We start from the raw sequence: 13,853 nt of genomic DNA, 5'->3' as shown, positions 1-13,853 counted from the left end.
AATACTCAGGACACATATCATCAAAGTACCACTGGTCCCAGAGGAAAATCTCTAGAGAACTGCTGAGAGGTAAGTATGGGAGAGCTCTACTACAATTTAAGTCCCCAAAGATTACCTATCAGAGTAATTTCTTTTTACATCCTAACAGATAGGAAAGACTTGAGACAAAATATTTTATAGCTAATGTTTGAATCAACATGCACTAGGAAAGTTCTAGTGTTCAATCTCTCAATAAGAATCCCTTATTTATCTGGAGCTGGCCTGGAAGTGCAAACTATATGGTTGACCCAAGAGGATACTACTGCAAGGACTTGTGTTCTACACTTGGATGCCATTGCTAATATTATTGTTTACAATGAAGGTAACAGATACCTATTATATTCATACGAGTAGTCTACAACTCAAAGGTGCCACTGAACTCACCGGCAACCTTTTTCTCCAGAGCTATAGTCAATATTTTAGTTCAGGCCCTAGCGGTCTCTCGAATGGCCTACTCCATTTCCTTTTTAACAGAAGGGCCACCACCAGCACTGCTCCCTCCTAGTGAAACAATAATCCGGTGCTTAGTTGCCTTGCCCTGTCATGTCTTTGTTCCCATCCACAATGACTCTCTACTGCACTCTAAGGCTTCCAAGAGGTGAGCAGCTAATGAGTGTATTCTGGACACACTACACTTTATTAATTATTAAGCAGATAGCAACATCTTACTTTATGGACTACAAAGGGAAAAGGCAGCATGCTCCTTGTTTCTGAAGAGCTCACAATCCAACACAAGAGATAAAACCCATACAAAGCAATCCATAACAGGTACAAAATAACAAAGTATAAACTGAATTGTTACACATCAAGTAACAGACAGTAAAATAATAGTTTGAAAAGCTCTCTGAGGTGAAGTATTTATAAACCAGGTCTAGAGGCAGAGAGATAAGAACAGATGAGGCAGAGGAACACCTTAGGTTCAATTAATATCCTATTCAAATACACAAAGTTGAGGACAAACTGTGTGTGTAGGTGACAGGAAGTAGACTGGCTTGCTTGGAGCAGAGATAGGCAGACAGAAGGGGCGATACGGACGAGAGTTGAAATTCTGAGAAGAGAACATGGTGATATTAGGTAGAGGGCCCTGAACATTTGCTGGGGAAGCTGGGCTCTCCCTAGTTGGTCTTACATACAGCCACAAAATAAACCTTTCAAAATGTTTTTTCCTTATTCCCTTGGCTCTTGTATGATGCGGTTCTCATCATTCATCATATCTGGAGGCAAGAAAACCAGCTGGGAAGCCAAAGTATTAATTTATTTAGGTTAATTTAGTAAAGACCACTAAAACTGAAAGCTGTCAATCTAATAATAGAGGAAGGATCTGATAACCGATTGTATATAAAATTCTAGGAAGAAAAAGAAGAGATTATAACTCTATGGTTGAGAGACTAGGACAATGGTAAACATTCGAGATAGGTTCTAGATAAAGTGAGGTAACCTGATGAAGAGACAAGTTCAATTTATTTTATCTCCTTCAAAACATTAACCAAATTCAATTTCCATATTCCACGCTAACTTTAAATAAAACATACATCCTATCTAAACCTACAGGATATTCTCTACCCAATTTTCAAACCAAGAAAAACTAGGAAAGAGCTGAAATGTTAACTCTTCAATTTAAAATCCCATCCTCATGTACTTTTATACCTCTTTTATATTACCTCAAAAATCATTTTCCCAGTATGAATATTTAATTTTTAAATTTATTTTTTAAGGAAGATTAGCCCTGAGCTAACATCCACCAGCAATTCTCTTTTTGCTGAGGAAGACTGGCCGTGAGCTAACATCTTCCTCTATTTTATATGTGGGATGCCTGCCAGAGCATGGCTTGATCTGTGCCACCGGGCTGGCCCCAAGAATTTTTTTTTAAAGTAAGTCTTTGGTTATGTCATATATACTTTAAAGGCTGAAGATGCTCATATTTCTCTAAGCACAGGTTTTTTTCCTTACATCATACATGGGACCTTACATTTCCCAAGATGCTTCTTATATATTCCTTTCAACTGCCAAGTTTGTTAAGCCATTTGTTTAGACAGGCTACGTCTTCTAATGTGTTCCAAAAATTCCTAAAAACAAATTTCTTTATGTCTCATTCTTATAAGGACAATTTCTTAAAAGGGTTTTATTAATATAACTCTTTCCTAGAATGTTACTATTTCACATAGAAAGAAAGAACATTCCTATTTAGTCACACTGGCTCTAGCACTTAATTTTTTATACATGCAAGGTATATTAGTTTACACCGAAATCTTTCTACTAATTTAATTTTTCTTATGATAGCTTATTACTACATATATACTATGATATACACTACTATATATTACACCGTATATTTGTTATATATGCAATTAAACTCTAAAATCTATTTAATGTTTATTGCCTGTATCTTTTCTATATCTGTGCATCAACATGACTCAACATACTAAGCTCCAAGAAGGCAGAGACCGATTTGCGTGGCTTTGAACAAGATCTAAAAAGCCCTTGGTCTCTAACGGTCTGATGATGCCATTGATAATATCATTATAGACTGAGCTGTTAGTGAGCTGATGTAACTAAAACCTTCTTTTATGGAGGAATATCTGAAGTCTACAACAGTTAACTGATTTTTGCAAAGTCATGTAAGCAACCGGTGGCAGAGCCAGAGTCAGAACCTAAGTCTCCAGGTCTCTGGCCTCATGTTCACCACACTATACTGCTTCCTGAGAAATCAGCTCAATTTAACAACTTTCACCACAAATAGACAGGTCAGAAATATAAATGTGTTACAACTCCTGCCTTCAGGAAGCTCGGAGACTTTCTGGAAAGAAAATACACACAAAAACTTAGAAAACAATGTAAGACAACATTATCAAAGGAAATAAGACCAAAGGCCAAAGTTCATAATACAGACTTTAAAGAGCTCTATATTAAAAGAAGAGGGATTTGCAATGAGCCTTTAAAAAGCTGGCAAGATTCAGACAGGAGAGAAGGAATGAAGGGAGAGATGGTGAGAGAAGACGTAAGAGCATGAATCAAGGCGAGAGTGAATAAAATAAATATGGGAAAATAATATGGAAATCAGTCTGACTAGAGGAAGAACACGACATTTCACTTCAACAGACACAATTCTTGCTCTAAGCCATCTAAAAGGGAATTAGAAGGAAAGCTGAAGGATTTAAATATTCATAATGAAATTCTCACTTAGCAGGAAGCCAAGACTTAAATTACAAGATTAAATACACCGAATTTTCCTGAGTTCTGAAAAATTAGCATCAAATCGCACACAAACTTCTGAATCCAAAGATTTACGATCATACTAGGCCTGTAAAAGTAGTCACAATCTAATCCCGTTTTGTCATCTTGTTATGTCAGAAGATATTTACTAAGTGTCTCCTATGGCCAAGACATCGTTCTCAATGACCAGATGCTTATTTCAAATATTCTGGGATGCTGTCAAAATAGAACATTCACTAAGGTTCCACATAAAATTGTGCTTAATGTCCCAGGCAAAAATGTGAGGCGACAAAGCTGTGTATAAAACTCAGATCCTCCACGTTAACAGTAGCCCAGGAGCCTGCCTCTATGGAAACCAAACATCGTTCCCAACCAAGTAATCACTGGTGTGTATTTCTAGTTATGTTCTGAAGTTCTGCTTTTATTGTGACGATAGCAACAGAAAACCTGCTGCACACCACTATCCAGATGGGAGAAGTCAGTCCTTCCAAGCTGCCTAGCTCATACCTCTAATACACTTCAAGAGAGGGAGGTGGTTCAAAATCATAACTTGTGCTCTGACAATTGTACTCTGCACTTTAACTTTTGCATTTAAGTAAATACCACCATTTGCTTAACCGATAAGGAAATCCATCTCCACCCAAGAATGTGGTAACCGTTCCTGTCATACCTGTCTATCCAGTGTGGGGCTTCCCTAGGAATCACTCACCTGCACAGATCTGAACGTAGTAATGAAAGGCAACATGATATGATAGCCTGGTCCACTGGGGCTAGTTAGTAAAGCTCCGCCCCTGCAAAAAGATGTTTCAATTTGACAAGATTATCGAGAGAAATTCTCCTCCCAAATCTAAAACGGTGTAATAAATATTCACTCTTACTCATCCTATTGACCTAATAAGGCCTCCCTAATATGAGTTACTCAAGACAAACAAGTGCCGGTCCCTAAAATATCTGCCACACCTCAAAAGGTGAAAAGATCAAATTAAACTGCCGATGTTACATCTTGTTTCATAAGCTCAACCAACCACACCTCTGGGTCTCCAGCACTGCTCTCAGGTACAAAGGATTCTCCTTGGTCTTTAACCTTCTGAGAAACACTTGTGAAAAAAATTCTAATGGCTCTCAGTTGCTGTACTTTAACTGTACATAACACGAGCCAGATCAAAACACAATACATTTAGTCACCAGGTTTAAAAAAGAAGATAACACCAACTGAAGGAAGGAGAAAATTTCGGAGGCTCAAGATTCTTTTAATCTACTTACAGGGCCATTAAAATCCTGGGGGCATAAAGTATCTATAAAAACAACAACAACAACAACAATTTAGCATGGAAAGATGAAGGGTGGGGGGATAAGACTATTTACAGATAGGATATGAGTGGACTTGTTCACCAAATTCTGGAATGTGAGAAATGTGAAAGCACATCTTGGAAATTATAAAAAGGAGGCATTTGGGGGCAAACATAAAAAAGAACCCCTATTTTACATAGTGAATAGTAAATTCATAGAACTTAGCTTCCTATCTTGAAAATACAAATAGGCTTGCAAAGAATTCATAAAAAACTAGGGAAAGATGAACTGTTTGAGGTCCATCCCTAAGTTCTTTGAAAGCCATGCCTTGAAATCTTCTTTCCTTGATTTTACTGTCAGGAAACAATGCTGAGCTAGATGGAAATATGGATTAATCTGTCATTTATTATTTATGTTAGACTTCCATCTGCTAAGACACACCAGTAAAACTTATGTGAAACGGGCGCTTCACAGGGAAGACTGTTTGTAAGACTCAGGATGGATCTAAAAGTAGAAACATCAGATGGGAGGAATGATAGAAACAAACAAAAAGTTGAAGCTCTTTCAAATACATCATTACCACAATTTCTCCAAACTGTCCCCTCTTTGTCTATATCAAAAGGAATTGGTGGCAACTATGTTCAGGGAAAAATTATTCGAGCTCAACTAGAGAGCAACACATTCCACACCATTCTTTTCCTCAACTTGAAAAGAAAGGATAAAGTGGGAGCAGGGTGGCCTATCCATGCTGTGTTTCTGTCTTTCAATTTCCAGGTATATAACAACCGTCCTGGTCATCATCACGGCCTTCTAAGTCAAAACCAGACACCAGAGTTTGTAGTTTTTAAAGGAAAATATTTACGGAACAACCATAAACACAACCAGAGTTTCTAAATAGCATCTATAGCTGCAAACTAAAAGCCTGTGTAGTTATATGGAATAAAACAATGATTTATCTATCTATTCAGTTCCAAGTGGAGCGAACAGTGCCTGCCTGCCTTCATTTTTTCTACAAATAACTGAGTTTGCTGTCTACCAGGAATAACTGCAGGGAGTCTTAACCTCTGCACAAAATGTACGTTGCACTAAAACTGTCAAGTACCCGGAGGGTGCTCTGCAAAAGCCCGCCTCGGCCCCCATACTCTCCCAAGGGCTGGGAGGAAAACCACTTCCTAGGACTGGAGAAAGCTTCCCCGGACGCTGCAGGGGGAACAACTTCCTAGACTGCACTCTAACGGGAGTCCCCTTTCTACCTGCTCTAGAACCTGAGCCGACTCCACGTGCCGCTCACCTGTAGTACACAGCCAGGTGTCCTTCCTCGATCTTGTGGATGGAAGCGTAGAGGAGGACAACCACCAGACCCACCACTGCAGCCACCAGAACCCGGGCTTGAGTCATATTCATCCTTGTTCCTCCTGGATGAGGGATGAAAGGACCCCCAGCCCCGTAAGTGACAGGCCCACCGCCGCCAGTTTGCACCCTCTCCCTCCGGAGACCTGGCGCCCTCCCGCCGGCCGAGCGGGGAGTCCTGTGCCGTTTCTCATTCTTCCCACCTCGCAGAGCCCGCTTTCCCCTCGCCAACCCCTCCGCCCAAGGCGGCCCGCGGGTCGCTCCTGTGGGGGAGCGTCGTGACACCCCCTCTCTCAACGGCCGCTGACCCCCGGTGGCAGGCACTAACTGAGAAAGCGGCCAGTCACAGACGCCGGAGGGAGGCCGACCCCTCCGCCGAGCCTCACCGATCAGTGACGCATCGCCCCCGCCCGCACGTGCAGTCGCCTCCCGGCCGCGCCAATCGCCGCCAACAGCCGGCCCCGCCCACTCGCCCAGCACTGCGGCTGCGCGGGCACGCACGCCGACGCAGCGCTCGCTGCGCGACTGGACAGACGGGGAGCGGAGGGGACAAAATTCCCCCAGCCGCCTGCCGCACAATCTCCCGCGAAGGAACCTGGTTTCGTCTCTGTGCGCCACTGGTTCCCTGCTCCGGAAGAGAAGGAAATCGGCAATCTAGAGTAAGCAAGGATGCAGAGGAAAGAAGAGGGCTTCTGGACAAGGGCCTGGTCAGTTTGTTCTTGTGCAGAGACCCACTCCCTCACTCTCAGTGTGGTGGTAGTTAATTTGTCCTTTTGTGGTTTATAGTGAACCCTGCTGTGTAGCAAGCACGTGCTTCAGGTACGGATCCTACACTGAATTCAGGAGTGTGGGGGACCAGAATTTGCCACCCCAAAATGTCTCTCTTTGGCTTGAATACTTTTTAATAACAAAACACTCAGACGAAACTTCGACCTTATCCCTAACTGCCTAATAGAATTTAAGATAGAAGCCCTGTTTCAGGAAGGAGCTAATACCATAAGATAACTATAGTAATAATATAAACTGGTGTGATAGACAAGGAGGAATCTAGCAAGGGCCATTTAATCAAAGTCCTCTCCGTCTCTCCTTGTCTTTACAAGGCACCCTCAACGTTTGTTTACCAAATGTTCCCTTTCCATCTCCACTTGAATTGCCTTCCTCCCCTTTGAAGTCCCAAACCACTACCCCCAACATCTTCCTTTATTTTTAGCTGAAGAGGTATTAAGGCAGTGGCTTCCAATGGTGAGTTACTCAGTTTTTCTGGGGTTCTCCCATGTATACATGTTATTAAACCTGGTTTGATTTTCTCCTGTTATTGTCTGTCAATTTCTTAGACCAGCCAGAAGGACCTAGAGGGTAGAGGAATAGTTCTTCCTCCCCTACAGGAGCAACTAGACTTGTTGCAAGTAAAGTGTTGTGGAAGTTCAAAAGAGGACGATACTCTAACTGCATCATTCACTCACCAAGTATTTTTCTGAGCCTCTAGTATGTGCCAGAATGCTGATCTAGTGAGGGCATTATGAAGGCCATTCAAGCAATAGGAACAGAATGAGCTAACCATGTGTGTATCTGTGTGTGTGTGTATGTGTTGGGGTGTCCTCCAGGAAGACTAAAAAGAACTGTGAGCATTTGAGCTTCCTGAAGCCAATGTGATGGAAAGGAGTGGGATGGTAGGCTAGAATAGGCCCAGATTTTGAAAGGCTCCAATGCACTTTTTCTGTAGGAAGGGGGAGCTGGATGGCTAGAGACGAGAGACAGACTTTATTTTCATTGCATATTCTTCTGTTATTTTTTTAAAATATGCATTATGTGCATATATTACCAAAACCAAAAAGGACAAAGTTACAGAGTAGAGGTGGGAGTGAGATGGATGAATACAAGGGAAATAAAGGCAGCATATTAGAATAGGTTGGACAGTAATGGTGTAAGCCATGAAAAGCTAGCAGTGGGATCACAACTGGACAAGGTAGACTAGAGTTGGAGGGCCCTGTAACCTCTTGGGCAGGAAAATATGGGAAAGTATTGCTTTAGGGCCAGTGAGTCTGCAAAATGGCTTAGAGTGGAGACAGATTGGAGGCAGGGAAGCCAACTAGTTAGGAAACTGCAGGCCCAAGGTTACAATGGTAGTAACAGTGGAAATGGGAAGGAGTAAATAGAACCAATTCAAGTCTTCATTAAAGCAAGTCCTCCCAGATACTCTACCCTCTTCCTTCAATAAATGCACTTACCATATCATTCATTTGACTTTTATTACCTAGGAATGTCTGGGACCTTGTCTGTTCCAGATAAATGATATTTGTAGAGCTTAGCTACTTGAACTTCCAAAAAGCAAAAAGAATAAAAAATAACTTGTTCCAGGGCCTCTTTTCTGGATGGATTCTCTTAGTTTTTCATATTGCTTGAATTAGACAATGAAATGTATACAATTCACAACTGCCATTCAACTCTGAAAAGCTGTCACCCAACAAAAAATAGAGTGGTCAACCCATGCATCAGAAGCATGTCTGAGGTGATCTCACTACAATAGTCTATTCTGACTCACATCACCTGCCCGTATCATGTAGATCAGGCTACTCTGACATCACTGCAGCAATACACTGACCCTACAGCACATCTTCTATCAGTTATTACAGTGATATTAAGGGGGCCGAACCCGTGGCCGAGTGGTTAAGTTCGTGCGCTCCACGTCAGCGGCCCAGGGTTTCACCGGTTCAGATTCTGGGTGCAGACATGGCACCGCTCATCAGGCCATGCTGAGGCAGCATCCCACATGCCACAAGTAGAAGGACCCACAACTAAAAATACACAACTATGTACTGGGGGGCTTTGCGGAGAAAAAGGAAAAATAAAATCTTTAAATTAAAAAAATGATATTTAGAAAACGCACGATCATTTATAAAATCCTTTAACAATAATTTCATTGCTTGAATGGCTTACAGTGTTCAGAGTCCCAGGTAAGCATTCTTTCTGTACTACCTTTGTTAACTGTTTCTGATCTTACCATCTAGCTCACTATCTTCCAAGCAACAGGTACCCAAATAAATGTTTATTGATGAAAACCTAGACCTAGAGGAGAGAGAGACTGCCTGTTGTAACAGGTGACAGTCAGAATTTCCCTATTTAGAGAAACAGTACCACTGGATGACTAAAAAGATAATCTCAAGCTTTCAAACTTAGATGACTGGCAAAATGGGAATGCTGGGGATTACTGCAAAATGGCAATGCTGTGACTAAGCCATCAGTTTATAGGGCAAGATATGAGCATGATTTTTAGACATGGACAGTGGTGATAGGGCATCTCAGGAGAAAAGACCATATTAAAGAAGCTACCCAATTCTGTCTTTACCATAAGTCCTGTTTAATTCCTAAAGAAAGTACACTGAGAGCCCATTAATCTTATACTGTGCTCCAATTCCACTTCATGGAACCTTTACTTTTTCCCAAACCATATTCAACTGTTCTATTATAATCTGATTTTAATAAATAGAGATTCAAAAGTAATTTAAAAATCATTTAATACACAAAGTTAAAAACTGTCTAGAATACAAAAGCATTTCACATTTTTTTTTAACAAATAATTCCTTCTAAATTACTTAACAGATAGAGATCCACAATCCTTTATCTGAAACCCTTAGGGCCACATGTTTCAGAATTATGAAGTTTTCAGATTTTAGAAAGGTAATTCAGTGCATATACCATACTACGTAAACCCCCAGCAGGGTCTTTGGCAGCACCCCTCCCCCCTAATCAAACATGTTCATAGTTCTGCAACAAAATACATGAATAGTCACACTAAATGGGATAAACAGATTCAATGTCAGTTCAGGTTAGATTTGCAAGCAAATAAGTTTTGTCACCAAGCTTATGAAAAATGTTGTTTTCAGAACATTTGGAGTTTGGAATTACAGATAAGGGAGTGCGGACCTTTATAAATTTGTATGACAACACATGAAATATACCTTAACCCATTTTTACAAATGAAAAAACAAATAAGCTTTCAAATACATTATAAATTAACAGGTGACTTCTCTTGGATATTATTAAATGTACATCTTAAATATGTATTCACATAGCACACTTAAGACTCATGAGTCTCAACTGGTATTAAAGGCCCAGATGCACAATCCCTTCTGTAGGAAAGGGATATTGTCAAATGTGCAGGTCTGAGCCACCTCCTTATGATGCCAGGAAGAGCACTGTTGAGTGCAACACAAGGAGGTAGGGTTTATTCTTCAACAAGTAATTTTAGTTAAGAACAGTTTCTTCCATAAAAATATAAGCAGACAGCTTTTACTTAGAACACATGTTAGTTGAGGTTTCTTCTCTGCATATATTACTTTTGGCCTTATGCCCAAAAGTTAAATGTTAAGATATTTTTAGTCAGTTAAATAAGTAATGTTTTACCAAGTTTGAAAACAAATGGATTGCAAATCTGTACAGAAGTTAAAATTACCCCAAATCAAAATATTGTGTTTGTAAAATCATGCATAATTTCTGATCATGGCCATTTCTTCCATTGACTGGTATCTGAAGAATAGTTTCATGGGAGAAAAATTTCCAACATGTGCAGCAACAACTTCCATAGGTTTAGGGACAGTGAACAAGTGGCAAGTCATTCTGTTAACCAACTCCAATCAAGATTCTAAAACCAGGCATGAAAAAGTTATAATTAGATGCTGTCTATAAGTAGCAGGTCTATGGGTGTTCATTTTTGCAAATTATGTTTGGACATTTTATAATCCAAAAAAAGTTGGAAAATCAGAAGTATAAATAAGTTACAATTAGAGAATTTAGTTTACCTTACTTTTTGCTAATTAAAAAAATATTTCCAAGAGTTTTCATAAATATTTGAAGCAATTGTTGTTAATGAAAGACGAAATACAAAGAGTTGGCATCGAGACTAAATGTAGTAAAAGTTAATTCGTAAACATTTTATTATAGTTTCTCCAAATTTTAACAAATCAATAATTCACAGTAACCAAATTTTAATATAAACACTTGTGTTAACTACAACTATAATAACATTATTTATTTTACATACAGCAGTTACTACATTTGAATTATAGTACAAATCCTGCCCCATCTTATGGGAGAAAATTAACTGCTGAAGCAAAAAGGCATAAACCATTCAATTTCAGTAGTCACATTGCAAAGAAAGCTCATCATTCATTTAATTTGACCAAAAGTGCTACTGTTGAAGATTACTGATAACATAATCCTAGTATATCCCTGATATGTCTATAAGAGAAGATGGGGATTTGAGGTGGAAGATATTCCTCAAATGCTCTTTCTTGAGTTCTTCTATTCCCCATATGCATCCCAAATGCCACATAAGGCTAGCACCCAACATGCCTAAAATACACACCCATAGCCATATAAAACTTACCATCATCCTACTGCCCTGTTCCTCATTTGCTTCACGAATAATAGTGCCTAAATGGCCAAGACAGTTCAAATTTTCTTCTATCATTTGTGCTAAAGTCTCCCTGTGGGATGAAAAAATAAGCCTTTTCAAATTCAGCCAAGGGGCATATGAATTTCCTCTACTTTCTGGTCTTCAGGGTCAACACGATCACTGCCCTTCCTGCAACCCAGCACCCCAATGCAGCTGACTCCTGTGGTCTTCAGTTTCCTCATCCCTCCCGCCCAGAGGCAGAGTCCTGCTTGTTACTCCAAGCTGTTGTCTCTACCCAGCCCTAATGATAAGAAGTCTACCGTAACTCCAATCTGATTTTCCTCTTAAATATAAATGGCACTTATACACAACTTTTTTCCCCTGAAATGCTAACTGGCAAGGGAGGGGAATCCTTGTGGCATAGACAGATGAAAGATCTCTTTTTGTTTCTGGATTATTTCCTTTTCCTTACAAGTATAAAAACACCAGCATGCTTACTTCAGAGACACAAATGTAGGGGAGAAGACACAAAAGTACAATCTGTTCTGCAAGGATCAGGAAAGGTAAGAAACTCTGGTTGGAAACTACAGATGATAGCAATGAAAAAGAAAACAAGCAAGCTGATTCCTGAGGACAACAGAAGAAAACAATGTGACGGGGAGCTGCCCAGAACCTAGAAGTATCCCTGGAAGTTTGTATTTGAAGGAACTCCTGATTCTGGTTTCCGCCTTCCATGCTTTCCTTTTCCATATAACCTAGATCCTCACCTTTTACCAACCCTCAGTCCCTACCCTATTAGAATCAGTTCTAGCCTATGGATGATAGCCACTATAGTCACGTGCTGCATAACAACGTTTCAGTCACTGATGGACCACATCTACGACAGTGGTCCCCTAAGATTAGTACCATATAGCCTAGGTGTGGAGTAGGCTATACCATCTAGGTTTGTGTACGATGTTTGCATAATGACGAAATCACCTAATGACACATTTTTTAGAATGTATCCCCATTGTTAAGCAACACATGACTGTATTAGCTTAGAACTAAATTCTAATTCAGCTCTTATTCAACAGATGGAAAAATTGAGTCCAACAGTTCCCAATCCTTGGTGGTGAAGTACCACAGGTACATTATAATTGAAATCAGTTTTCCTTTATAATGTATTCCTACTAGAAAATATATTTAAAATTCCTGTCAGATATGCTTTTGCAAACAACCATTACCTCAAATTGGAAATTACCTGTATAGAGGTGATATTTGCAACCATTAGCATCCCCTAACAAACCTAAATGCCTTTAATGAAAGCAAAAAGGTTAGTAATGTATTAAATTTTATTTGCTTCAACTCTGACTAATGAAATATTTCCTCAAATCTATATAATTAGCCTGTACTATAGCTGTGGATGTATTACACTGGGCCAAATCTATACTGACCCTAAGATATACCCTATAATTTGCTTTCTTTGAAAAAATAAAATACCTGATATCAGCTTGCCTTCCTGCCATGTGCTTTTCTCTCATAAAAGTAGAGTACAGAATGTGCAGCTGCATGACCTCCTGAGCAGTGATGTAACAGGGCTGCAATTCTGCAAAACTAATTATGGGCAGAGCTTCCAGGAAATGCTGGTGCTGTAGAGGTCTCCATGAGTTGTGAGAAAAGCAACAGTACACAAGCTAGCAAAGAGCCACTGGCTCTGGATACGGCACATCTTATGCTGAGAAAATAACAAAAATGGATAGTCATTCAGCTTTTAGCAGAAGCGTAGGAATTAATAAAAGAAAATATAGGGCTTCAAACTTGAGTTCTTATTTGCAAAACTGATTTAAGGCATTGAAAAAAGTCTGATTTTAGAGATACTAAGTTATAAAAAAGAGTAAGTTAAACTCAACAGTTCATTAGAGGGATAATCAAGGGCCCCAAAATGATAAATGCAAAAAAGACAGCATAATTTCTCATAGACATAAATGTTTAAGGGAGAAATAAAGTTTGAGAAAAAGAATTGATAAGCCAGTAACAGAGAAAGGACTTAGAGCTTGGATTGAGCTAATAGTAAGTAACATTTGATGAATATTTACTTCCCAAGCACTTTACATACATTGTCTAATTCAATTTTCACAGTTCCCATTTTACAGATGAAGAAATGTGAACATTAAAAAAGTCAAGTTAATTACACAAGGTTATTACAAAGGAACAGTCCAGAACTCAACCCTGGTCTATAAGGCACTGAGGACTATGCCTTAACCATTATACTCTCCTGCCTCATTCCTAACACTGTTCTTGAAAACACAACTATCTATTGTTACAAAGTGAACCCACCCATCTTGAGGAGTTACCACGCATGACAGAGGGTGTTCACGTTCTGCTGAAGTCGGGGGTAGCCACGCTGATGCCTGAGGAGTTACTGCACCTTCTAGACTGGATCCTACAAGAGACCGGGCAGAACTCTGTGTCTGAAGGAAAAAAAAAAGCCAAACGATTATAGGCAAGCACCTCTACTGATTCATACAATTTCCTACCACATTCCTAGGACTTCTATTTTTATCACTATTTATATGCACAATCAGAC

At 39.7% G+C, this 13,853-nt stretch overlaps 2 protein-coding genes across 8 annotated transcripts in view; both read right to left on the bottom strand.

Annotated features, from left to right (window-relative positions):
* ERLIN1 (ER lipid raft associated 1) overlaps window positions 1-6,414 on the bottom strand; it is a 34,668-nt gene extending 28,254 nt beyond the window's left edge. The window contains exons 1-3 of one of the 5 annotated variants that reach the window (XM_023641011.2): window positions 6,279-6,414; window positions 5,834-5,957; window positions 3,962-4,043 (exon numbers count right to left, since the gene is read on the bottom strand). In XM_023641011.2, coding sequence (XP_023496779.1) covers window positions 3,962-4,043; window positions 5,834-5,946 — 195 coding nt within the window. In that variant the 5' untranslated portion in view covers window positions 5,947-5,957; window positions 6,279-6,414. Of the gene's footprint in view, window positions 1-3,961; window positions 4,044-5,833; window positions 5,958-6,095 lie in introns of all 5 variants that reach the window. The other 4 variants (XM_023641015.2, XM_005602305.4, XM_070222958.1 and 1 more) reach the window with 4 other exon arrangements.
* Window positions 6,415-9,390: 2,976 nt separating this feature from the next.
* Window positions 9,391-13,853, bottom strand: part of CHUK (component of inhibitor of nuclear factor kappa B kinase complex) — a 37,486-nt gene continuing 33,023 nt past the window's right edge. Inside the window, exons 19-22 of one of the 3 annotated variants that reach the window (XR_011421838.1) lie at window positions 13,604-13,737; window positions 12,767-13,001; window positions 11,279-11,378; window positions 9,391-10,534 (exon numbers count right to left, since the gene is read on the bottom strand). Coding sequence is in view for 2 of the 3 variants with exons in the window: in XM_023640995.2 (XP_023496763.1) it covers window positions 10,505-10,534; window positions 11,279-11,378; window positions 13,604-13,737 (264 nt within the window). In the remaining variant the exon portion in view is untranslated. The remainder of the gene's footprint in view (window positions 10,535-11,278; window positions 11,379-12,766; window positions 13,002-13,603; window positions 13,738-13,853) is intronic. The other 2 variants (XM_023640995.2, XM_023641003.2) reach the window with 2 other exon arrangements.

The sequence above is a fragment of the Equus caballus genome, chromosome 1 (genome assembly GCF_041296265.1).
Source record: "Equus caballus isolate H_3958 breed thoroughbred chromosome 1, TB-T2T, whole genome shotgun sequence".
In the NCBI taxonomy this organism is placed as follows: Eukaryota; Metazoa; Chordata; class Mammalia; order Perissodactyla; family Equidae; genus Equus; species Equus caballus.
Note: the sequence above shows the minus strand (reverse complement) of the source record. Positions and strands in the feature narration are given on the sequence as shown.